This window comes from Rhinopithecus roxellana, chromosome 10, assembly GCF_007565055.1.
Source record: "Rhinopithecus roxellana isolate Shanxi Qingling chromosome 10, ASM756505v1, whole genome shotgun sequence".
Lineage (NCBI taxonomy): Eukaryota > Metazoa > Chordata > Mammalia > Primates > Cercopithecidae > Rhinopithecus > Rhinopithecus roxellana.
In genome coordinates this window covers 83,651,713-83,677,026 of record NC_044558.1, presented here as the reverse complement: position 1 = coordinate 83,677,026, position 25,314 = coordinate 83,651,713, and the positions used below count along the sequence as shown (strand labels likewise).

The following is a 25,314-nucleotide window of genomic DNA, read 5'->3' as shown; positions in this document are numbered from 1 at the left end:
TCGTGTCAGGGGCCCAGCTCTCTGGACCTGGCGAGAGCCACTCCCCAAGTTTTGGGTCTTGCTTAGCCTTGGTCTCACTGCAGAACCAAAATTTTTCTAGACGGTCTCCCTTTGCAAATTATTTTAGCTTTTTAGTTATTTATTTATTTTATTTATTTATTTTTTTTTTTGGAGACAGAGTCTCACTCTGTCACCCAGGCTGGAGTGCAGTGGCGTGATCTCGGATCACTGCAACCTCTGCCTCCAGGGTTCAAGTGATTCTCCTGCGTCAGCCTCCCGAGTAGCTGGGACTACAAGCATGTGCCACCACACCCCGTTAATTTTTTTTTTTTTTTTTAGTGGAGATGGGGTTTCACTGTGTTAGCCAGGATGGTCTCGATCTGACCACGTGATCCGCCCGCCTTGGCCTCCCAAAGTGCTGGGATTACAGGCATGAGCCACCACGCCCAGCCTTTTTTAAGAGACAGAGCCCTGCTGTGTTGCCCAGGCTGGGCTAGAACTCAACCCTCCCACTTCAGCCTCCTGAAATTTCTTTAGCTTATTGCAAGTATCTTCTTTCTTCTTTTTCCTTCACTTTCCTTTTCTTTCTCTCTTTCTCCTTTATTGTTTTTGTTTTTCTTTATTTTGAGACAGGCTCTCACTCTGTCACCCAGACTGGAGTGCAGTGGTATGATCATGGTTCACTGCAGCCTCCACCTCCTGGGTTCACTGGATCTTACCACCTCAGCTTCCCGAGTATCTGGGACTACAGGCGTGTATTACCACACCCAGCTAATTTTTTTTTTTTTTTTTTTTTTTTTTGAGGCGAAGTCTTGCTCTGTCGCCCAGGCTGGAGTGCAGTGGCCGGATCTCGGCTCACTGCAAACTCCACCTCCCGGGTTCACGCCATTCTCCTGCCTCAGCCTCCCGAGTAGCTGGGACCACAGGCGCCGCCACCTCGCCCGGCTAGGTTTTTGTTGTTGTTGTTGTATTTTTAGTAGAGATGAGATGGGGTTTTACTGTGTCAGCCAGGATGGTCTCCACCTCTTGTCCTTGTGATCCACCCGCCTTGGCCTCCCAAAGTGCTGGGATTACAGGCATGAGCCACTGTGCCTGGCCCACACCCAGCTAATTTTAGAAATCTTTTTTAGAGATGGAGTCTCACTATGTCTCTCAGCTTGGTCTTGAACTCCTAAGCTCAAGCAATCCTCCCGCCTTGGCCTCCCAAAGTGTTGAGATTATAGGTGTGAGCTACCATACCTGGCCTCTATTTTTTCTATTTGTTAAAACTATTCAGTGTTGGCTGGGTGTGGAGGCTCACACGTGTAATCCAGCACTTTGGGAGGCTGAGGTGGGTGGATCACCTGAGATCAGGAGTTCAAGACCAACCTGACCAACATGGTGAAACCCCATCTCTACTAAAAATACAAAATTAGCCAGGCGTGGTGGCGCATGCCTGTAATCCCAGCTACTTGGGAGGCTGAGCCAGGAGAATCGCTTGAACCTAGGAAGGCAGAAGTTGAAGTGAGCCAAGATTGTTCCATTGCACTCCAACCTGGGTAATAGAGTGAGATTCTGTCTCAAACAAACAAACAAAAACTATTTATAAAAAATTCAGACAACTTATATATGTTTGAAGGCAAAGATTCTTCTTCCTACACACACCCCCACCCCAATCTCATTTCCTTATGTAACTCCTGCCACAGTTGGCTGTGACTGCTCCTCTCCTGACCTTTTTCTGGGCACGTACAACGTGTTATCTGTGTGCCCGTGCCTGTGCACATGCTCACATGGCTCACATTTAGTTTTTGTGTTGTTGTTGTTGTTGTTGTTGTTTAACCAGTGAGATAATCTTGCATTTCTACAAAATGTTTTTCCACTTAATATATCTTAGAAGGTTTCTGGTATCAGTGCATCTATCTCTACTTCCTCTTTTTGTTTTTCTTTTTTTGAGATGGAGTCTTGCTCTGTCCGCCAGGCTGGAGTGCAGTGGTGCTATCTTGGATTACTGCATCCTTTGCCTCCCTGGGTTCAAGTGATTCTCCTGCCTCAGTCTCTCGTGTAGCTGGGATTACAGGCACGCACTACCATGTCCAGCTAACTTTTGTATTTTTGTAGACACGGGGTTTCGCCATGTAGGCCAGGCTGGTCTCGAGCTCCTGACCTCAGGTGATCCACCCACCTCAGCCTCCCAAAGTGTTGGAATTACAGGTGTGAGCCACCATGCCCAGCCCACTTCCTCTCTTTAAATGTAACTGTTCCCCTCTCTGTGGCCACTTACGTTGCTTCTGATTTCTTGCTGTCACACAAGGTCCTATAGTGAACGTGCTCCTCCATCTCTCCTGTGTCCGCAGCATTCTCCTTTTCCTTTGGGGTCCCCTCCTTAGTCCTAAGGCCTGTACTGGCTCCCAGTGTTCATGGTAAATAGACATGACTGTGGATCCCACCTCCAGCCAGGAAACAAGGCAATCATGTTTTTGTGAGCAGGAATCTTATGAATATCAAATACAGTGAAATCTGGTTTTGACAGCAAAGTTTTGTTTTCCAGATTAATATGTTTTAGAAAAAGATTGATGTAAGTGGTGGCTATCTCCATAATCGTCTGTCATGCATGTTAAAACTGCTGCAAAACACGATGATTAATACTATTTGATTTCTGTAATTGTGAACGCTGCTTGAGTGGGGTTGTTCTGTTACCACTAAGTGAAGTCAGCCTCGTGGTGACCCGGGAAGGGCTGTTGTGGCTGAAGACAGGAGTCCTTTTAGGAATGTTTTCTTTTTGTAACTAATTTGTTAAATGGCAAAATAAATTTCCAGAAAGATGATCCTTTTAGGATTAGCAAGTTTCCAAAAGAACAATTTCATTTGAATAAATCAGCTTTTAAGAAACAGCCAAATATTAAATAATTCTGTTCCTAGAAGTTGCAGCTTGAGACAATTATGATTCCATAATTCTACCACTCACACCCACACAATAAGAGATCTAAATATAAATATAAATTATAGGGAATGAGCAGATGGAAACAGAAGGGGATGGGGAATTAAGAATGTAGGAGAGAGAAATTGGTCACATTACCTGCTATGTCTGTCTTGGGGAGAAACAATTTAATTTTATAAGTATTGTTCAAAGATAAGAAAGGAAACTTACCAGATTTTGTTTCTATATTCCAATTTAATTCACTGATTCTTAGCAACACATCACTTTCAGCACTCTACTGCATTTGATTATTTGGCCCTAGTTAATTTTTTTAAATAGATTTCTTTTTTTTTTTTTTTTTTTTTTTTTTTTTTTTTGAGACAGGGACTTGCTCTGTTGCTCAGGCTGGAGTGCAGCATTATGATCTCAGCTCACAGCAACCTCCACCTCCTAGGCTCAGTCAGTCCTCCTGCTTCAGCCTCCTGAGTAGATGGGATTACAGATGCACACCACCATGCCTGGTTAATTTTTGTATTTTTTTTAGAGATGGGGTTTCAGTATGTTGCCCAGGCTGGTCTTGAACTCCTAGGATCAAGCAGTCCACTCACCTCGACCTCCCAAAGTTCTGGGATTACAGACACGAGCCACTGCACCCTGCCTGGATTTTATTTTTAAGCAGTTTTAGGTTTATAGAAAATTGAAGGCCAGAAACAGTGGCTCACGCCTGTAATCCCAGCACTTTGGGAGACTAAGGCAGGCAGATCATGAGATCGAGAGATCGAGACCATCCTGGCCAACATGGTGAAACCCCGTCTCCACTAAAAATACAAAATTTAACTGGACATGGTGGTGCGTGCCTGTAGTCCCAGCTACTCAGGAGGCTGAGGCAGGAGAATCGCTTGAACCCAGGAGGTGGAGGTTGCAGTGAGCCGAGATTGTGCCACTGTCCTCCAGCCTGGTGAAAGAGTGAGACTCCATCTCAAAAAAAAAAAAAAAAAAAAAAAAAACAAAGAAAAAAATTGAGCTGAATGTACACAGGGTGCCCACATATTCCTCTCACATCCTTCCTCTCCCAGTTTTCCCTTTTATTCACATCCTGCATGAGTGTAGTTCGTCCATTAGCACTGATGAGCCAATACTGCTACCTTATTATTAACCTAAGTCCATAGTGTACATTGGGAGTCACTCTGTATGTCATGCTTATTATGGGCCTGGACAAATGTATCCTGACATGTACCCACCATTCTAGTATCATACAAATCGATTTATGCCCTGAAACCCCCTGTCCTCCACCTATCCATCCTTCTCTTCCTCCCCTGAGCCCTGGCAACCACTGATCTTTTAATTTTTTTTGAGACAGGGTCTTGCTGTGTTGCCCAGGCTGGAGTGCAGTGGCGTGATCTCAGCTCGCTATAACCTCTGCTTCCTGGGTTCAAGCAATTCTCCTGCCTTAGCCTCTCAAGTAGCTGAGATTACAGGCACATACCACCGTACCTGGTTAATTTTTTGTATTTTTAGTAGAGATGGGGTTTCACCATGTTGCCCAGACTGGCCTCCTGACCGCAGATGATCCACCCACCTCGGTCTCCCAAAGTGCTGGGGTTACAGGCGTGAGCCACTGTGCCGGGCCGCACTGATTTTTTTATTGTCTCCATAGTTTTGCCTTTTCTAGAACGCCATATAGTTGGAATCATGTAATATGCAGCCTTTTCAGATTGGCTTCATTTACTTACCAACATGCATGTAACTTTCCTCCATACCTCTTTGTGGCTTGTTAGCCTTTTTTTTTTTTTTTTTTTTTTTTTTTCTTGTTGAATAATATTGCATTGTCTGGATGTGCCACAGTTGGTTTATTCTTTTTTTTTTTCCCCCACAAATAGCACTTTTTATTTGACACTAATTGAAGTCTGAACTTTAAACAGATTCTTGGACTGGTGGTTCATATCTATCAGCTCGTTCAACTTTAGCACCTGTCTCGTCCCCAGTGGCTTTTCCAGATCTCCTGCCTTCACCATGAAGCTCCATGAGCTTTCCCAATTCAAACTTGGGCTTCTTCGGCATTTTTACTTTCCTAACGAAGACATCATGGAGAGGATAACTAGATTGGCAAGCCTTTTCTATGTCTTTTGCAATCGTGTCTGGAATCAATTTATTGACCACTTCTTTCAAGTCATTTGTCTGCACCTCTTGGGTCATGATTTCCATCATCTTCTTCCGGATTTGGCGGACCTGTTGGTGCTGAGCATAAGCGGTCTTCTGCATCTGATTGTTGCATTTTTTAGTAAAACCAACACAGAACAGATGAAGCAAGTAACCATCGGTAGTCTTGACATCAACATGAGCTTCAATCATTGTCTGCCACTTTTTGACAATGGAACACATTTTGTCACGGGTAAGATCCATGCCATGGAGGTTAGGCAGTTTTTGCCCTGAACATCTTCAATAATCAGCTTGAATTTTCTGAATGCAACTTCATCATTCTGCAAATCAGCAAGACTCACTTCAAACACATGACCCTTGAGACCATCAGATGCAATTTTGGTTCCTTGGGTCCTGGTGACGAGCGTCTTTCCAATTTTTCTTACATTGAACGTAGCAGGTGCTTTCACATCACACCAATCTTTCTTAGAAAATGGACCAACCACTTTCTTCTTGGCTCCCTTTTTGCCGCCTTTCGTAAGGCGCTTGTTCTTGCCAACCGCCATGGTGCTGGTCAGAGAGCTGAAAGGGGTTTATTCTTTTTTTTTTTTTTTTTTTTTTTTTGAGATGGAGTCTTGCTCTGGCTCCCAGGCTGGAGTGCAGTGGCCGGATCTCAGCTCACTGCAAGCTCCGCCTCCCGGGTTTATGCCATTCTCCTGCCTCAGCCTCCCGAGTAGCTGGGACTACAGGCGCCCGCCACCTCGCCCTGCTAGTTTTTTGTATTTTTTTTTTTAGTAGAGACGGGGTTTCAACCGTGTTAGCCAGGATGCTCTCGATCTCCTGACCTCGTGATCCGCCCGTCTCGGTCTCCCAAAGTGCTGGGATTACAGGCTTGAGCCACCGCGCCCGGCCGAAAGGGGTTTATTCTTTTTTTTATATATTATTTTATTTTTTTATTTTTTATTTTTTTTGAGACGGAGTCTCGCTCTGTCGCCCAGGCTGGAGTGCAGTGGCCGGATCTTAGCTCACTGCAAGCTCCGCCTCCCGGGTTTACGCCATTCTCCTGCCTCAGCCTCCCGAGTAGCTGGGACTACAGGCGCCCGCCACCTCGCCCGGCTAGTTTTTTGTTTTTTTTTAGTAGAGACGGGGTTTCACCGTGTTAGCCAGGATGGTCTCGATCTCCTGACCTCTTGATCCGCTCGTCTTGGCCTCCCAAAGTAAGGGGTTTATTCTTAATAATTTTTTTTTTTTTTGAGACGGAGTCTTGCTGTGTCGTCCAGGCTGAAGTGCAGTGGCACGATCTCGGCTCACTGCAAGCTCCGCCTCCCGGGTTCACGCCATTCTCCTGCCTCAGCTTCCTGAGTAGCTGGGACCACAGTCGCCCGCCAACATGCCCGGCTAATTTTTTGTATTTTTTTAGTAAAGACGGGGTTTCACCGTGTTAGCCAGGATGGTCTCGATCTCCTGACCTTGTGATCCGCCTGCCTCAGCCTCCCAAAGTGCTGGGATTACAGGCATGAGCCACTGCACCCCGCCTATTCTTAATTTTTAAAAAATACTTTGAGCTGAGCGCCGTTGCCCACACCTGTAATCCCAGCATTTTGGGAGGCTGAGGCAGGTGGATCATGAGGTCAAGAGATCAAGACCATTCTGGCCAACATGGTGAAATCACGTCTCTACTAGAAATACAAAAAGTAGCTGGGTGTGGTGGTGCGTGCCTGTTCTCCAAGATACTTGGGAGACTGAGGCAGGAGAGTCACTTGAACCCAGGAGGTGGAGTAAACAGTGAGCTAAGATCGTGCCACTGCACTCCAGTCTGGCAACAGAGTGAGACTCCGTGTCCCCTGCCAAAAAAAAAAAAAAAAAAGACCCAAAAAACTTTGAACACAAAACTAGTATGTAAATAAACTAGTATTGAAGTAAAAGCAGTAGTCAGATTTATTGTACTTATAATTTTTCATTTCATAAAATTTTAATTTGGGATTTATTCCAGGCAATACAGAATTTTTAATTTTTCTAAAGAGATTTTGTCACTTCATCCTTTATCCTTCCAGTAGAAATAGTACATAGGGACCACATACCCAGGCTGAATAATTAATTGTCTTTCTTTCTTTTTTTTTTTCTTTGAAATGGAGTATCGCTCTGTCACCCAGGCTGGAGCACAGTGGTGCGATCTCAGCTCACTGCAACCTCCGCCTCCCAGGTTCAAGTGATTCTCCAGCCTCAGCCTCCTCAGTAGCCAGGAGTAAAGGTGCCTGCCACCACGCCCAGTTAATTTTTGTATTTTTAGTAGAGATGAGGTTTCACCATTTTGACCAGGCTGGTCAAGAAGCCTCAACCTCAGGTGATTCACCCACCTCAGCCTCCCAAAGTGCTGGGATTACAGGCATGAGACAGGGCTCCCAGCCTATTTGCCTTTCTTATAAAGTTACATAATGACTTCATTGTAACTTGTCTACCCTACATGCTTTTAGAAAGTAAATGGAATTTCACAACATTAGGTGCTCACTGTGTGTCTGGTACTGAACAAAGTCTTGGTCCTGAGGAGTGGAAGAAAAGGAAGTTATTTCTGTGTATTGTTGAAGACTTTCTTTTCTAATGGAGATATAATTAACATGCCATAAAATTCACCAATTTTTTTTTTTTTAATTGTGGTAAAATACACAGAACATTAAAGTTGCCATCTTAACCTTTTTTTCTCACACTGTTGCCCAGGATGGAGTGCGATGGAAGGATCTCAGCTCACTGCAACCTCCCCACCTCCTGGTTTCAAGCGATTCTCCTGCCTCAGCCTCCAAGTAGCTGGGATTATAGGCACATGCCACCACGCCCAGCTAATTTGTGTATTTCTAGTAGAGATGGGGTTTCACCATGTTGGCCAGGCTGGTCTCGAACTCCTGACTTCAGGTGATCCTCCCGCCTCAGCCTCCCAAAGTGCTGGGATTACAGGTATGAGACACCGTGCCTGGCTGAGGACTTTCTTTTTTTTTTTTTTTTTTTTTTTTGAGACGGAGTCTCGCTCTATCGCCCAGGCTGGAGTGCAGCGGCCAGATCTCAGCTCACTGCAAGCTCCGCCTCCCGGGTTTACGCCATTCTCCTGCCTCAGCCTCCCGAGTAGCTGGGACTACAGGCGCCTGCCACCTCGCCCGGCTAGTTTTTTGTATTTTTTAGTAGAGATGGGGTTTCACGGTGTTAGCCGGGATGGTCTCGATCTCCTGACCTCGTGATCCACCCGTCTCGGCCTCCCAAAGTGCTGGGATTACAGGCTTGAGCCACCGCGCCCGGCCAGGACTTTCTTAAAGTGGTTCCTCTTTGCTGGACTGTTGATGTGAAATCCTTCCCCTCCAGCGAGTTCCTGGAGCCATAGCTCTGGGCTGAACACGCTGTAATGTCTTGCTGGTTTTGCCCTTGTCTTCCAGACCATGACCTGGTCGTTTGGATGGAACAGTTCTCTTCCTGTTTACTATATTCGAGAGGAAAAGCAGAGAGTTCTTCTGTATGTTTGTGCTCACACTGCGATCATCTACAACGTGTTCAGGAATAATCAACACCACCTTCAGGTATGCAGGGATTTGCTTCCTACAGGTAGGGGAGTTGTCTTTAACGTGTGTGTGGTATTTTGTTTTGTATCTCAAGGACTGACTTCATTCTATCACTGTCATATTTTCCCACTCTCCTTGGAACTGAAAGCAATCCTGTCTTTAGAAATAAAGGGTATTGCTTATTGTCTCTCTGTTTCTAATCAGAACCAACTTACAAAACAGCAGTTGACATTAATTTTATAGTTAGAATTTAAAACATCTGTATTTTTTACACTTCTGCAAAAATGTGGACAGCGTAGATCATGTCTCCACAGATACAGCACAAAGGGCAGCCATTCAGCAGGGTGCCGACCTCACGGACCTTACACACCTCTGTAGTTTCAAAGGGCTTTCATCTTATAACTGTACCGAGAAGTGGGTATTCATATACCCATTTTACAGAAGAAGAAACTGAGGCTCGGAGTGATTTAAGTGACTTGCCCAAGACCGTACTAGTAAACGATGTCTCCTGTCTTGAAAGTGTTAAGTAGGTCAGTTGTCCTTTTATCCCTCCCTCCTTTCAGCAGCTTTGCTCATTTTCACCCCTCTCTGAGCCTCCCCGATTTGTCCTTCGTGCCTGCCCTCCTCACAGCACTCCGCTTCGTTCGTTCCTGATATTTAGGACTCATTTCATTTTCATCATTTACCTTTCCAAGCGTCCTATTCCTTGGTGTCTGACTTTCTACTTGTTGACCTGGTAAACTGTTCCATATCACCCTTTCAGTTGACGTGTGTTGTTACAGGAGTGTCCTTAGCTGATGCCTAGATCAAAAACACCATGAGGTATTTACCAAGGACCCAGTCAATACTCAGTGTTGTGCCAGGGATTCAAGATGTCTGGGTGCAACTTAAGGAATTCCGTCTCTAGAAGTCCAGAAATATGCAGGCAGAAATCAGCAGGCAGCTCCCCTTGGAGCTTCATTGAATGCATGGCAGTGAGCACAGTGGTGATGGCAGAGAGAGAAGGAAGAGATCGCTGTGGGCAGGCTCAGATAGTCAGGGCGAGCAGGATGTACAGATGTGCTGGGGTGGAAAGAGGCAGGAGTCCAGCCTCACTAGGGCCAGAGGGCTGGGAGTGGCCTTGACCATCCATTCGTTTCACAAATAGTTTATAGCTGCTATGTTTCAGAGTATAGGTCTGTAGTAATGAACAAAATAGATGTATTCCCTGCTCTCATGGAGCTTACAGTCTAGTACAGAGACAGACATTAAACAAGTGAACACATAAATGATTACAAATTGTAACCAGTGATTAAAAGGATATATGAAAACGCTCTGAGAGACAAATTAGGGTAAGAGAAGACTTAACTTTAGATTGAGTGGGCAGGGATTGAAGAGGTGCTGTTTCTGCTGAGACTTGGAGGATGAGAGTGAGCCAGTCAAAGACAGTCTGGGAGAGAACATTCCAGAGGGAGCAACAAGTGTTCAGGCCTGTGTGTGGGGCCCGGAAAGAAGGCTGGCATGGCTGATGCGCCGTGAAGGTGAGAGAGAAGGGAGGAGGGAAGAGGGGCCATTTCCCAGCAGGGAGTGCTGCAATTTTGTTTCTAGAAGATTCCTCTCTTGTGTGCACAAAAGGATTATAAGAAGAAAAGAGTGGAAGCAGAGGCTGAGCATGGTGGCTCATGCCTGTAATTTCAGCACCGGCTGTGGCCGAGGAGGCTGAGGGGTAGATCACTTGAGCCCAGGAGTTTGAGGCCAGCCTGGGCAACATAGCAAGACCCTTGTCTCTACAAAAAATTTAAAAATTAGCTGGGCATGGTGGCATGTGCCTGTAGTCCCAGCTACTTGGTAGGCTGAGGTGGGAGGATTGCTTGAGCCCAGGAGATCAAGGCTGCAGTGAACCAAGATTGTGTTGATGCACTTTAGTCTGGGTGACAGAGTGAGACCCTGTCTCAAACAAACAAAAAGAGTGGAAGTAGAGAGACCAGTGAGGAACTTTTTGCTGCTCAGAGCCCTGAAGTGAGCAGTGTTCTAGAGAGAAGAGGCTGGTAGCGTGACTCAGAGTGGCTGGGGGAGGGGAGGGCCCAGATACTTATCCTCCACTTGGGTTGGGAGTTGCCACGTGCCTTGACCTCTAGGAGCCATTGTTCATGTGGGGAGTTATCTTTCAGGTGTTTGGAGGGAGAGAAAGTTTGAAAATCACCCACTAGGAAGTGTAGAAACCCCCAGGAAGGCCAGCAGGAACAGAATTTCCAGCCAGATGAGCGTTGAAAGGAGCTCAGATCTCTCTGTGGGGCCGGCCTTTGCTGATGGTGGCCAAGTCTGGGCCACATCTTGGATGTTTCAAAGCATTTTCTCTCCATTTCCATAGGGCCATGCCAATATTATCTCCTGCCTCTGTGTCAGTGAAGACAGGCGGTGGATCGCCACAGCAGACAAAGGGCCAGACTGCCTGGTGATTATATGGGACTCCTTCACAGGGTAGGCTTTGTGTAGCCACTTCTTTTTTCCCCAAATTTGTGTAGAGTATCTGCCACTGTGTGACAATGACAGAATGAGTAATGCCAATGCCTAGAAATTTGATTTGTTGGCGTTCCACAGTAGACTGGCTTATGCTGACTCACACTAACCTAGCTCACACAAGCTCAAAGCATAACCCAGATGGCAAATCTGTCATTTACAACGAGAAACATTACTTCTACAAGGACAGATTTTCTAGTGGCTGGTCAGGCTGCCTCTTCTGGGCTGTTCTTAATGGTTACTACCAAGTGTTCCTGTCTATCCCTGCTCCCTGTTCCATACATTTCTTGTTGGATATGTTCAATTTCGATCTGTTTGCCTGCCATGGTTTTAGGTATAGTAATGATGGGAGACTTTCCAAAGCTGCTGTTTCTCTGCAGTCTCTCTCTAATTCTAACAACCCACCATTGCCTCCTTTCTTTTATAGTACAGACAGGGTCTCACTCCATTGCCCGAGCTGGAGTGTGGTGGTGCAGTCATAGCTCATTGCAGCCATGAACTCCCAGGATCAAGTGATTCTCCTGCCTTGGCCTCCTGAGTAGCTGGGACCACAGGCACATGCAACCACACCTGGCTAACTTTTTTTTGTAGAGACGAGGCCTTGCTATGTTGCCCCGGCTGGTCTTGAACTCCTGGCTTCAAGAGATCCTCCCTTCTTGGCCTCTCAAAGCACTGGGATTGTAGGTGTGAGTCACCATGCCTGGCCTCTTCTTAAATATTTTAATTTATTGTATTATATTTTCATAGAGATGAGGTCTTGCTTTGTTTCCCATGCTGGTCTTGAACTCCTGGGCTCAAGCCATCCTCCTGCCTCGGCCTCCCAAAGTGCTGGGATTATAGGCATGAGCCACCACACCTGGCCTTTCTTTCTCTCTTTTTTAAATTAACAGACTTTTTTTTTTTTTTTTTTTTTTTTTTTTGAGACGGAGTCTGGCTCTGTTGCCCAGGCTGGAGTGCAGTGGCCGGATCTCAGCTCACTGCAAGCTCTGCCTCCCGGGTTCACGCCATTCTCCTGCCTCAGCCTCCCGAGTAGCTGGGACTACAGGCGCCCGCCAGGTCGCCCGGCTAGTTTTTTGTATTTTTAGTAGAGACGGGGTTTCACCATGTTAGCCAGGATGGTCTTGATCTCCTGACCTCGTGATCCGCCCATCTCGGCCTCCCAAAGTGCTGGGATTACAGGCTTGAGCCACCGCGCCCGGCCAATTAACAGACTTTTATTTTTAGAACAGTTTTAGATTTACAGAAGAATTGGGAAGATAGTACTGAGGATTCCCATATACCCTACACCCAGATTCCCACATTAGTTACATCTTACATTAGTAGGATCAATTTGCTATAATTCATGAACCAATATTGACACATGATTATTAACAAACATCCAGGATCCCACCCAGGAGACCACATTCGATTTAGCTGTGATGGCTCCTTAGGCTCTGTTTGGCTATGGCAATTTCTTAGACTTCCCTTGTTTTTGATGACTGACAGTTTTGAGGAGTACAGGTCAGGGATTTGGTAGGGTCTCCATCTACTGGACTGTTCTGATGGTTTTCTCGTGATAAGCCTACTGGCCTTCTGAAACACTCTGGTGTCTAAGAAATGAGTTACAGTGGCCTTCTTAACCTGGGGGCAAAAGGCATGCTCACTTCAATCAAACGTCAGATAAACCAGTCCAGGTGGTGAGGGGAGGTTGACAGCCCATAGACTTTCTACTGGAGCTGGATCCGGAAGGCTGGGGTTCTGTACTCTCCTTGTATCTGCTTCTGTAACTCACTCTCCTCCCTCCCCGGCTGGAGGCAGACTGAATGGAGAGCCTCTCTGGTATCAAGGTTGTCATCCTGTATTGCCTTTCTTCCTAACTCATAAAATTCATCTTTTCTGGTTCCTTTTCTGATAGTGCATCAGACAAGGAATGGTGGAATTTCTGTGGGCTTGAGCAGTCCTGCTCAAAGTGTGGTCTGCAGGCTGAGCTGATCTGTCAGCCGGTCCTGGACTATGTTGAACAGAAAGTACAGAAAATGAGAGGGGGCCTTTGGGAACTTTTATAGCAATTTGTTCTTGCTATGGTATTTTTATTTTGTGAAAGTATTTGATCTGGGCTGGGTGCAGTGACTCAGGCACTTTGGGAGCCTCCCAGCACTTTGGGAGGCTGAGGCAGGAGGATAACTTGAGGCCAGGCGTCTGAGACCAGCCTGGGCAACATAGTGAGACTGTCTCTACAAAAAATTAAAAGTTAGCCACATGTGGTGGTGCACGCCTGTAGTCCCAGCTACTCGGGAGGCTGAGGCGGGAAGATGGCTTGAGCTTAGGTGTTTGAGGCTGCAGTGATTCATGATCATGCCATTACACTCCTGCCAGGGTGACAGAGTAAAACCCTGTCTCAAGAAAAAAAATATGCATTGGTCTGCAATGGAATAAAAGTTTTTAAAAAGTACCTTTCACCACAGATAGTTTGCAAAGTGCTGGACAAGAAGATGTCTAGGCAGTTGGGGGATCCTGTGGCACTGAGCACGCCACCTTGTGTGACAGCTCTCAAGCAGGAGGCCATCTTGTCTGCCGAGGACATTGGGAATGGGGCTGGTAGTTTGGGCTGTGGGATATGACATTGTGTAATCAATGAGAATGCAGTAGAGGTCCACCAAATGAAGGGAAGGAGCTGTAGGGTTTCAGGGAGGGCCTGGTTGGGGACAAAAAGCATGAGCCTGCAGTAGATGGTGGGTGGGGGAACGTGGTGATGCTTGTCCAGCTGTGCTGGGCAGGAGGGGAATAAGAACAGGGAATGTGACTGGTGGTGGCTTGCCTGGGTAGGAGAATTGGAAGGGAAGAAGGGAAGGGACCCAGGGGACTTCAGAGGGACATGAAAGAGCAGGTGGCAGGAGGCAGATGTGAGTGTGGGCTCTGGCATCCACCTGGGCTTCCATGCCCGCTCGGCCGTGGTTTGCTGTGTGACTTGGAGGCCCAGAGAAGAAAGTAACTTTCCCATTTGTGAAAAAAGAATAATGATGTCTACTGTTTTTTACTTTCCTCGGGCTGCTGTAACAAATTACCTCAAACGATATACTCTCTTGCAGTTCTGGAGGCCAGAAGTCTGAAACCAAGGTGTCGGCAGGGTTGGCTGCTTCTGGGGGCTGTGAGGGAGAATCTGTCCCAGGCCTCTCCCCTTGCTTCTGCTGGCTGCGGGTGACCCTTGGTGTCCTTGGCTTGTGGACACATCCCTCCGATCTCTGCCTCCATCTTCCCATGGCATTCCTACCATGCATCCATCTGTGTCTTCTTGAGGACCCTGGGCATTGGATTTGGGGCCCACCCTAGTCCAGCACAACCTCATCTTAACTAACTACATCCACAAAGGCCCTGTGTCCAAATAAAGTCATATTCTGAGGTTCTGGGTGGGCCTGAGTTTGGAGGGGCCACTTAGCCCATTAAATCCAGTGCACAGGATGTTGTGAGGATCACTGGAGCGCAACACCAGGCCATGATAGAGGATCCTAGATGGGTTTTCTTTCTTAACTCCTGGCCTGAGGCAGAGAGCAGTCAGATTCACTGACAAGACTGTTAGGGCTTAGTTGGGTAGATGGGTGGAAGGGAAGAGTTCAACAAGTGAGTCCAGATGCACGAGGAGGTTAGGAAGAAGTCCTGTTGAATGTTCTATAGTGGGGGACACAGGAACTGCTCTCCCGCAGGTGACCAGTGACCTCCAGGGGATCGCATTACCCAACCCTGAACCTCATGTGACTTGACATCTCTGTGGCATCTAACACTTCATTTCCTGTGGCTTCTCTGATCTCACATCCCTACAACACATGACCTTCATGTCTGGCTTCTTTCACTTAGCATCATGCTTGAAGGTTCATCTGTGGTATGGCACATGTCCTTTCTATGGCGGAATCACATTACATTGTATGGACAGACCAAACAATGTATGCTCTTTCATCTGGTTTTTCGTTTTGTTTTTATGTTTTTGAGACAGGTTCTCACTCTGTCACCCAGGCTGGAGTACAGTGGTGTGATCGTGGCTCACTGCAGCCTTGGCCTCCAGGGCTCAAGTAATCCTCCCACCTCAGCCTCCTGAGTAGTTGGGACTACAGGTACATGCCACTGAGCCTGGCTAATTTTTTTTTTTTTTTTTCTGGTAGAGACAGGGTCCTCCTATGTTGCCCAAGCTGGTCTCAAACTCCTAGGCACAAGTGATCCCCTGCCTTGGCCTCCCAATGTGCTGGGATTACAACTGTGAGCCACTGTACCCAGCCTCATCTGTTGTTGTTATTGTTATTATTATTATTATTACTGAGACAGGGTCTCACTCTGTTATCCAGGCTGGAGTGCAGTGGCACAATCTCAGCTCACTGCAACTTCTACCTCCTGGGCTTAGATGATCTTCCCATCTCAGCCTCCCAAGTAGCTGGGACCACAGGTGCACACCACCACACCCAGCTAATTTTTTTGTATTTTTTAAATAGAGATGGGGTTTCACCATGTTACTCAGGCTCGTCTCGAATTCCTGCGCTCAAGTGATCTGCCTGACTCAGCCTCCCAAAGTGCTGGGATTACAGGCGTGAGCCACCATGCCCGGCTCATCTGCTTAATTTGTTAAAAAATGATTTTAGTACATTTTAATAGAAAACTGTTAAATTTAATGGTGGCCCACGCCTATAATCCCAGTACTTTGGGAGGCCGAAGAGGGTGGATCACTTGAGGTCAGGCATTCGAGACCAGCCTGGCCAACATGGGGAAACCCTGTCTCTACAAAAATACAGAATACAAAATACAAAAAAAAATTAGTTGGGCATAATGGTGCCCGTAATCCCACCTTCTCGGGAGGCTGAGACAGAATCGCTTGAACCCAGGAGGCGGAGGTTGCAGTGAGCCAAGATCGTGCCATTGCACTCCAGCCTGGGCGACAGAGCGAGAATTCATCTCAAAAAAAAAAAATTAATGAAAACCGATACATTTTCATGGAAAGCACTGGCTGCCATCTCTGATCCTAGTCTTCTTTCTAGAGGTAATCAGTTTGATGTGTTTCCTTTCAAAACATTTGCTTTTGTTTTAAACACATGTATATGGATATCTTCATATAGTTTTTCTCCCCAACATGGTTGGTGGATCTTTTCCGAAACGTAAATCTGATCGTGTTGCCACCCTGATTAAAACCCTTTAGAAACTGCCCATTGTCAGATCAGCTTATGCTACAGGGAACACGCACCCTGCATTAGGGCTGTGCCGACACTTCCCCCAGAAAGTGAAACGCCTGCTGCCTGCACACGTAGCCATCTGCAGCTGCTAACACGCTCTCAGCTGCAAGTAATGGCACATCCAACTTAACCACAGGAAAAGGTATCACCTCATGCAGTAGAAGCCTGACGTCGGCCGGCAGGACAGCCGGAGTCCTTCAGGTGTGTCTTGTCTCTGAAGCCTTTGCTGACCGACACCTTCACCACACAGAGCTGCTCCGTTATGATGCTGACCTGCTGTTTTTTCCTTATTTGTGAAACTGTGTCTCTACTAGACACGAAGCCACTTGAGGGCAGTGATTTTTTTTAAAAAATTACACAGTAAAACATATCTGTGGTTAATAATGCAAATGCTATGTTAATATGAATTTTATGATATCCCAAGTGATTACTTTGGGACCCAGAAAAGATTATTCAGAGGCTGTTTTGGTTGTGGGATTAGTCTTCATTTTATTAGTGATCAATTAAAAACCGTAGTTCTTCCTCCAGTTTTTCAACTTAAAAATCTTACTCTGTTTATAAATCTAGCATATTTTTGCAATCACCTTTGAGGAGGCTTTGATTAATGTTTGGCCCCACTTGCACATCTGGTTATTAACTCCTTTTAAACATTTAAAACTGCATTTCGATATTTAAGATATTCAGTTTCATTAAGTTTTTTAGTAGTCTGATTAACAAACAAATCCTTCATAGTACTTAATTACTGCAAATCTAGTAAATTAGACATAAGTTTCCTTAAGTGTTCTAATATTGCTTATAAACCTATTACGATTTTAATTTAAAATCACAAATCTAAATCTACATATTTTAAATTAGCATCACAAATCTAATCTGTTAGCAACTCTGGGGTATGTCAAATTCACTTAAACATTACAAATTCCTAAAAAATGAACAAATTCTCTTATCACAACTATGTTAATAATGCAGGTCTGACTGACTTCATCTTCTCTATATTCAATTCCAAGTATCTCCAAGGATAAGATACATTTTCTCACTAAGGACTTCACTGTGTTATTTCCAATCACTTTGGGATTGCCTTCCCAGGTGAATTTTTGGGGCTACTTCTCAGTGGGATGAAGTTTCTCAAGTGACAGAGAACCAGAGAAGTCCTCAGCTGGGACACAGACTTGATGCCAGCCAGTTGGGACCCTGGTGTGACATACAGACGTACTGAGGCCTATTTATCTTCACTGTATCTAGGACTCCATAACCAAAAAAAAAAAGAACCGTGCGGCCTGCATTCCTGGTTTAAATTTAAGTCTTGCTACCACCCTCTCTTCATTCCAGTGGGAATCAGTGGACCTCCCCCAACCCAAACATTACAACTTCCATCTTCGTTTCCACTGCTTCTGTGCTTTGGTTGTCTTAGATACTTACATGTCATCTAATTCTGGGTTTTTCAAGGCTGTGTCGGAATCATACAGTTCTAAGGTCTTGTCAGTAACACAGTATGGAAGTGTAAGAGCAAAAAATAAAAGTTCCTCCTCACCCAAACCCCATCTCCAGAGGAACCATTGCTTACAGTTTGCAGTCTATTCCTCCAGAGTTTTTTCAATATACACACACACACTCACACACATACACACGATTAGGATGATGCAATTGTTTTGCAATTTGCTTTTTTCACAAATTTTGGTCACTTTCCCAGTCTACCTCATTCTTTTTGAAGGCAGCAAAGTTTTTATTTTTATTTCTATTTTTTATTTTTATTTTTATTTTTATTTTTTGAGGTGGAGTTTCACTTTTGTTGCCCAGGCTGGAGTGCAATGGTGTAATCTCAGCTCACTGCAACCTCCACCTCCCAGGTTCAAGTGATTCTCTTACCTCAGCTTCCTGAGTAGCTGGGATTACAGACTCCTGCCACCATACTAGGCTAATTTTTGTATTTTTAGTAGAGACGGGGTTTCACCGTGTTGGCCAGGCTGGTCTCAAACTCCTCACCTCAGGTGATCCACCTGCCTTGGCCTCCCAAAGTGCTGGGATTGCAGGTGTGAGCCACCACGCTGGCCTTATTTATTTATTTATTTTATTTTATTTTATTTATTTATTTATTTTTGAGGCAAGGTCTTGCTCTGTCACCCAGGCTGGAGTGCAGTGGCATGATCTTGGCTCACTGCAGCCTGCACCTCCCGGACTCAAGTGATCCTCTCACCTCAGCCTCCCATGTAGTTGGGCCCACAGGCGCATGCCACCATGCCCAGCTAATTTTTCTATTTTTGGTAGAGACAGGGTTGTGCCATGGTGCCCGGGCTGATCTCGAACTCCTTAGCTCAAGCGATCCACCCTCCTCAGCCTCTCAAAGTGCTGGGATTACCAGTGTGCAACACTGTGCCCAACCTAGTTTCTTATCATGTGGTTATACTATAATGTCTTTTTAAACAATTCATGTGCGGTATATTAAGGGACATTTGTGTTGTTTGATTTTTGCTATTAGAGTAGTACCACGATGACTATGAATTTTCATTGGCCTTTGTTTACCTTTTCCATGGTTTCCCTAGGAAAAAGTCGTAAGAGTGGAGGGACTGGGCGGTGGGGTGTATGCATTGAAGGTTTTGATAGATCCAGCCAAACTGCTTCTAGAAAGGTGCTACTCCTTTGCATTCCCACCTACGTAGGAGAGTGTCCGATTCCCTGCGAGCTGGGACGTTGTCCTAGTTATCTTTTCATATTTACATCCTTCCTGCCAGGCACAACCTGGCACAGAATCAGTGCCTGGTACCTAGTGAATGAGAAACTAGAGCTTGTGAAGAGGGCAAACAGCAGGCCCATTGCCTTGAGTTAGGCTTGATTACTGTTGTTGTTGAGGTTAAATTCGCATGACATAAAACTGACCATTTTAAAGCTTGCAGTTTGGTGACATTTAATACATTTACACTGTTATGCAACCATTATCTCTATCTAGTTCCAAAACGTTTTCACCACCCCAGAAGGACACCCTGCACCCATTATCTGTCTCCATGGGTTTGCCTATTCTGGCCATTTCATATGAGTGGACTCGTACACTCTGCACCTTTCGAACCTGGCTTCTTTGACTTAGCATCGTTTTCGAGGCTCATCCATGTCATATCATAGCATGTGTCAGTGCTTCATTCCCTTCTATGGCTCAAAAAGATTCCATTGTATGGATAGATCACATTTTGTTCTGTTTTGGAGAGGTTTGGGCTGAGCTCAGACCTGCCCTGGGCCTCTCTGGGAAGCCAGGGAGACCTCAGCAAGTGTCACCCCTTGTCCTGTTTTGCAGTATTCCTGTGCACACGATATTTGACAGCTGCCCCGAAGGGAATGGCATCAGGGCCATGGCCATGACCCATGACGCCAAGTATCTGGCAACCATCTCAGATGCTGAAGTCCAGGTAAAGGCCCTGGCCCTTTGGGTCAGCTTCAGCGAGCTGGCTGGCCCGTCCAGAGTGTCCCCGTGGGCAGCTCTGTTCAGGCTGCATGATGTTTGTGATGTTCTCAAAAGACCAGACTCCACAGCACAGAGTCTGGGCCTCTGTCCTTAGTTACTTGAAGTTTTGGGGTCACCACAAGAGGTGTAAGTTACTTTAGCAGACTTCAAAGAATTTCTCATGCCCCTCTCTCTGCTGTCACCTACAGAAGGTGTGCATCTGGAAGTGGACTTTGGCAGTGGAAACACCAGCATGCACTCTCGAACTCCCCAAAGAGTACGGTGTTCAGGTGAGTTCAATTGGAGCCTGTAAATATCAACTAAAGTTATATGGGTGCCAGACCAGCCTGGGCGCGGTGACTCACACCTGTAATCCCAGAACTTTGGGAGGCTGAGGTGGGTTATCACTTGAGGTCAGGAGTTCAAGGCCAGCCTGGCCAACATGGTGAAGCCCGTCTCTACTAAAAATACAAAAATTCCCTGGGCGTGGTGGCACATGCCTATAGTCCCAGCTACTTGGAAGGCTGAGGCATAAGAATTGCTTGAACCTGGGAGGCAGAGGTTGCAGTGAGCCAAGATTGTGCCACTGCACTCCAGCCTGAGTGACAAAGTAAGACTCCATCTCAAAAAAACAAAAACAAAGTTCTACTGATGCTGGGCCAAAACCTGCTTTTTGTTTCAGGGGAGTTGTGTTATGCTGCAGTAGAGTGTTTTTTTTTTTTTTTTTGAGACAGAGTTTCGCTCTTGGTGCCCAGGCTGGAGTCTGGAGTGCAGTGGCATGATCTCGGCTCAACACAAATCCTGCCTCCCAGGTTCAAGTGATTCTCCTGCCTCAGCCTTCCGAGTAGCTGGGATTACAGACGTGCACCACCACGCCTGGCTAATTTTGTATTTTTTTAGTAGAGATGGGTTTTCTCCATGTTGGTCAAGCTGGTCTCGAACTCTCAACCTCAGGTGATCCGCCCACCTCGGCCTCCCAAAGTGTTGGGATTACAGGCGTGAGCCACCACGCCTGGCGTCAGTAGAGTTTTTAAAACCCTTTCATTTCCTGATTCATTTTACTTGACTATAATAGCTATAATAGCTAATATTTTTCAAGTTCCAGAGTCTGCTTTCTTTACTTACATTATCTCACATAATCCATGCAAACATGCTAGCAAAATAGATATTAATATCTGTGGAATACTACCATTAATTATTAAATACTTTGTCTAAAATCACCCACCCGGCAGTCTTTCTTATTCTATAAGTGTGCTTTTAACTGCTTCGAACCTTGTAAAACTAACTCTGAGGAGTATAGGGAAGTTATTATTATTGCTCCCAACTTACATGAGGTGACTTGCCACGGACACCCAGCAAGTTTCCATCAGGTCGTCTTTTTTCCTGGGTCGCTGCTCCCTGCTGTTGTGACTTGTCTCTTTCATCCTTGCATGCTTCATTTGTCATATATTTATCGAGTACCTGTTCTGTGCCAGGCACTGTGATAAGTACATGCCTGACTTGCAGGATCTAAATCCCAGAGGGTTTGGGTGACTAGACTCAGCCAGGGAAATATGGTTATGCAGCCATATGTCCATCTTCTTTCCTTTCCCCCCAACATTCCTCTTGCCCCTAAAAAAATATTTCTTACTCCTTAAGGTTGTGCTAACACAGTAGCCACCAACCATATGTGGCTATTTAGGATGGGTTTTTCTATTGCTGCAAAAAACGCCATTGGGGTTTTGATAGCGATTTTGCATTGAATCTGTAGATCACTTTGGGTGGTGTCATCGTTTTCACAGCATCGTCTTCTAATCCATGAGCATGGGATGCCTTGCCATTTATTTATGTCTTCTTTAATTTCTTTCAGGAAAGTTTTGTAATTTCCAGAGCTCAAGTCTTCACCTCCTGGTTAAATTTATTCCTAAGGATTTTGTGTTTTTTGATGCTATTTTAAATGGATTTGTTTTCTTAATGTCCTTTTTAGATTGTTCATTGCTAGTGTATAAAAAGACAGCTGATTTTTGTGTGTTGATTTTGTACCTTGCAACCTTGCTGAGTACACATGGTGATTTAAATTAAAAAAAATTTTTTTTTTTTTTTTGAGACGGAGTCTCGCTCTGTCGCCCAGGCTGGAGTGCAGTGGCCGGATCTCAGCTCACTACAAGCTCCGCCTCCCAGGTTTACGCCCTTCTCCTGCCTCAGCCTCCCGAGTAGCTGGGACTACAGGCGCCCGCCACCTCGCCCAGCTAGTTTTTTTGTATTTTTTAGTAGAGACGGGGTTTCACCGTGTTAGCCAGGATGGTGTCGATCTCCTGACCTCGTGATCCGCCCGTCTCAGCCTCCCAACGTGCTGGGATTACAGGCTTGAGCCACTGCGCTCGGCCTAAATTTAAAATTATTAAAATGCAAAAAAATCTTTTTTGAGACAGGGTCTCCCTGTTGTCCAGGCTGGAGTATAGTGGCACAATCCCAGCTCACTGCAGCCTCTGCCTCCTGAGCTCAAGCAGTCCTCCTACCTCAGCCTCCTGAGTAGCTGGAACTACAGGTGCACACTATCATGCCCAGCTAATTTTTAAATTTTTTACAGAGACAGAGTTTTGCCATGTTGACCAGTGTGGTCTCCAACTCCTACGCTCAAGCCATCCACCTACCTCAGCCTCCCAAAGTGTTGGGATTACAGGCGTGAGCCACCACACCCAGCCCTCTTCTTGCTATGCTTTCTTCTTGGATATTGTCATCTATTCCCAAGGCTATTTACTTCCAAGACATATCCTGAAATCTTCCCTCTCCTCTCCACCTCTGTTGCCACCATCCTAGTCCAGGCCACAGTCACCTCTACCTGCACCATCTGGCCCACTGGTCTCTCTGCTTTCACTCTCTCTTCACTCTCTAACAATCTTCCCACAGCATTCAGACTGTTTTTTGTTTTGTTTTATTTTCTTTATTTTCTTATTTTTTTTTTTGAGATGGAATCTCACTCTGTCACCCAGGCTGGAGTGCAGTGGCGCAATCTCGGTTCCTACAACCTCCGCCTCCTGGGTTCAAGCGATTCTCCTGCCTCAGCCTCTCGGGTAGCTGGGACTACAGGCACGTGCCACCATGCCCAGCTAATTTTTTGTATTTTTAGTACAGACGGGGTTTCACCATGTTAGCCATGACGGTCTCGATCTCTTGACCTTGTGATCCGCCTGCCTTGGCCTCCCAAAGTGCTGGGATTATAGGCGTGAGCCACCATGCCCGGCCAGAGAGTTATTTTTAAATAATTAAAATATTACATCACTCCTGTACTTAAAATCCTTCAGTAACTTCTCGTTGTCCTCAGATTAACATTAAAATTCCATGACATGTGGCCTTCAAGGTGTGATCTGATTCCTCCATCCATCTCCTAATGTTTACCATCCTGATTATTGTTCATCAGTTTGCTTTTTCTAGAATTTCATGTATAATAAATAGACTCCATTTACAGAGAGCTTTGGTTTCTTTCACTCGGTTTTGTTGTTGCACATATCAGTAGTGTATTTCTTTTTATTGTTGAATAGTAGCGCATTGAATAGGTATGTAACCTTACTAATTCACTGTTAATGGACATTGGGTTGTTTCCTGGTTGTGGCTATTAAAAATAAAGCTGTTGTGAATGTTCATGGACAAGTCTTTATTTTTGAAGGAGATTTTCCTTTGGTATGGAATTCTAGACTGGTAGTATTTTCTTTTAGCACTTCATATCTTCAAGGATGTGATTCTGTTGTCTTCTGGTTTCTACTGTTTCTGTTGAAAAGTCAGCTGTCAATCCCTGTATTGAATGTTGTGTATCTCTCTCTTTGGCCCCCAGCTGTTTTTACAGATTTTTCCCTTGATTTTCAGCAGGATTTATTTGTTCTTGTTGTTATGTTCTGTTTTTGAGACAGGGTCTCACTCCATCACCTAGGCTGAAGTGCAGTGGCACAGTCACCACTCATTGCAGCCTGGATCTCTTAGGCTCAAGTGATTCTCCCACCTCAGTCTCCCAGGTAGCACCACTACACCTGGCTAATTTTTTTTTCTTTTTTTGTAGAGATAGGGTCTCGCTGTGTTGCCCAGGCTGGTCCCAAACTCCTGGGCTCAAGTGACCTTCCCACCTCAGTCTCCCAAGGTGCAGGGATTATAGGCATGAGCCACTGCTGCACCAACCCCAGCAGCTTTTCAGTGATGTGTCTATGTGGATGTGGGTATGTTGTTGATTTTTGTAAAGTTTATCCTTTAGGATTTCTTGAACCTGGGATGTTATATCTCTTCTCAGTTTTGGAAAATTCTCAACCATTACCTCTTTACACATGTCTTCTGCCACATTCTTTCTTTATTCTCCTTCTGGGGCTCCAATTACATATATGTTAGACCTTTTCTGGTCTTGTCCCACTGGTCTTTTATTTTCTTTTCTGTATTTTTTATCCTTGCATCTGTTTCTGCTTCAGTCTGGATGTTTTCTACTATAATTTGTCTTCCTTTCCTGCTGACTCGTTCTTTCTTTGGCTATATCTAAATTTTTGTTAAACTGTCTATTGAGCATTTTAAATCATTTTTTCAGGTCTAGAGCTTCCATTTGATTCCTTTTTAAGTAGAGCTATCTGCTGAGATTCCCCATCTTGTCCTCTACTTTCCTGCATGTTAATCCAGTGATTGTCATGTCTGTGTCTAACCACCTCAATACTCGGATCTCCTGTGGCTTCTTTCTGCCGATTGCTTTTTCCCCTTGGTTTTCAGTCATTTGGATGGGTCTTTTTTCTTTTCTTTTCTTTTTTGAGATGGGGTCTTGCTCTGTTGCCCAGGCTGGTCTTGAACTCCTGGCCTCAAGCGATCCTCCTGCCTCAGCCTTGCAAAGTGCTGGGATTCCAGGCATATACCACAGTGCCTGACCTGGAGGTATCTCTTTCATGTGCCTTGCTATTTTTTACTGAATGCCTGATGTTGTGTTTTTTAAAGTGTAGAAATAAATTTGAGGCTCGAGATGACTTCCTCCAAAGAAGACTGACTTTTGCTTCTTAAAGGCCCTTAGCAGAGTGCTTCAGCTTAATCAGAGCTTGAGGTGGTTTGAGGCTGATTTTCAGGCTTTGTGAAGTCTGCTTCATGCACTTGCTTTTGCCAATTCCTTACCCTGCCCGGGCTTTTGTGCTGTTCTGATATGAATTCTCAAATACTGGCATTGGTAGTTTACACTCCTGTGGTATGTAACATTCATAAAATGTTTGGAAAATGATAGGTAAGGAATAGGCGTGGAGACGGGGTGGAAATGGTAGAAATGGAACTTAAAAAGCTTTTCTCCAGCCTGTCCCTCAGTGCTGTCTCCTGTAGCCCTTCACCCCAGGCTGTAGCCACCCACCTCCCATGCACATTTCAAACACATACCCCGTGGCTCCCCAGGAAGAGCTTGCTTTGTTGTTCTTGCTGTGACTGTTTCGTTTGAGTGTTTAAAGTTTCCTTCACTTCCATAGTTTCTGCAGGGTTGATTTTTGGGAAGGGAGCCAGCAGCCCATGCTATTCACCATCTTGGCAGGAATTAGAATCCCCTTCCAATATCTTGCATTCATTCCAAGATACTGTGTGGCCCTGTCAAATTTAGAAATATATATGCAGCAGTCTTTAAAAGGATACAGAATAAAGGTTATT

General features: G+C 45.4%; 1 protein-coding gene and 1 pseudogene across 1 annotated transcript in view; one reads left to right on the top strand and one right to left on the bottom strand.

Moving 5' to 3' along the window:
- Positions 1 to 25,314, top strand: part of WDR66 (WD repeat domain 66) — an 84,992-nt gene that overhangs the window by 6,479 nt on the left and 53,199 nt on the right. The window contains exons 4-7 of the mRNA XM_030939191.1: positions 8,455 to 8,595; positions 10,928 to 11,037; positions 19,546 to 19,657; positions 19,902 to 19,982. Coding sequence (XP_030795051.1) covers positions 8,455 to 8,595; positions 10,928 to 11,037; positions 19,546 to 19,657; positions 19,902 to 19,982 — 444 coding nt within the window. The remainder of the gene's footprint in view (positions 1 to 8,454; positions 8,596 to 10,927; positions 11,038 to 19,545; positions 19,658 to 19,901; positions 19,983 to 25,314) is intronic.
- LOC104666290 lies at positions 4,768 to 5,601 on the bottom strand (annotated as a pseudogene).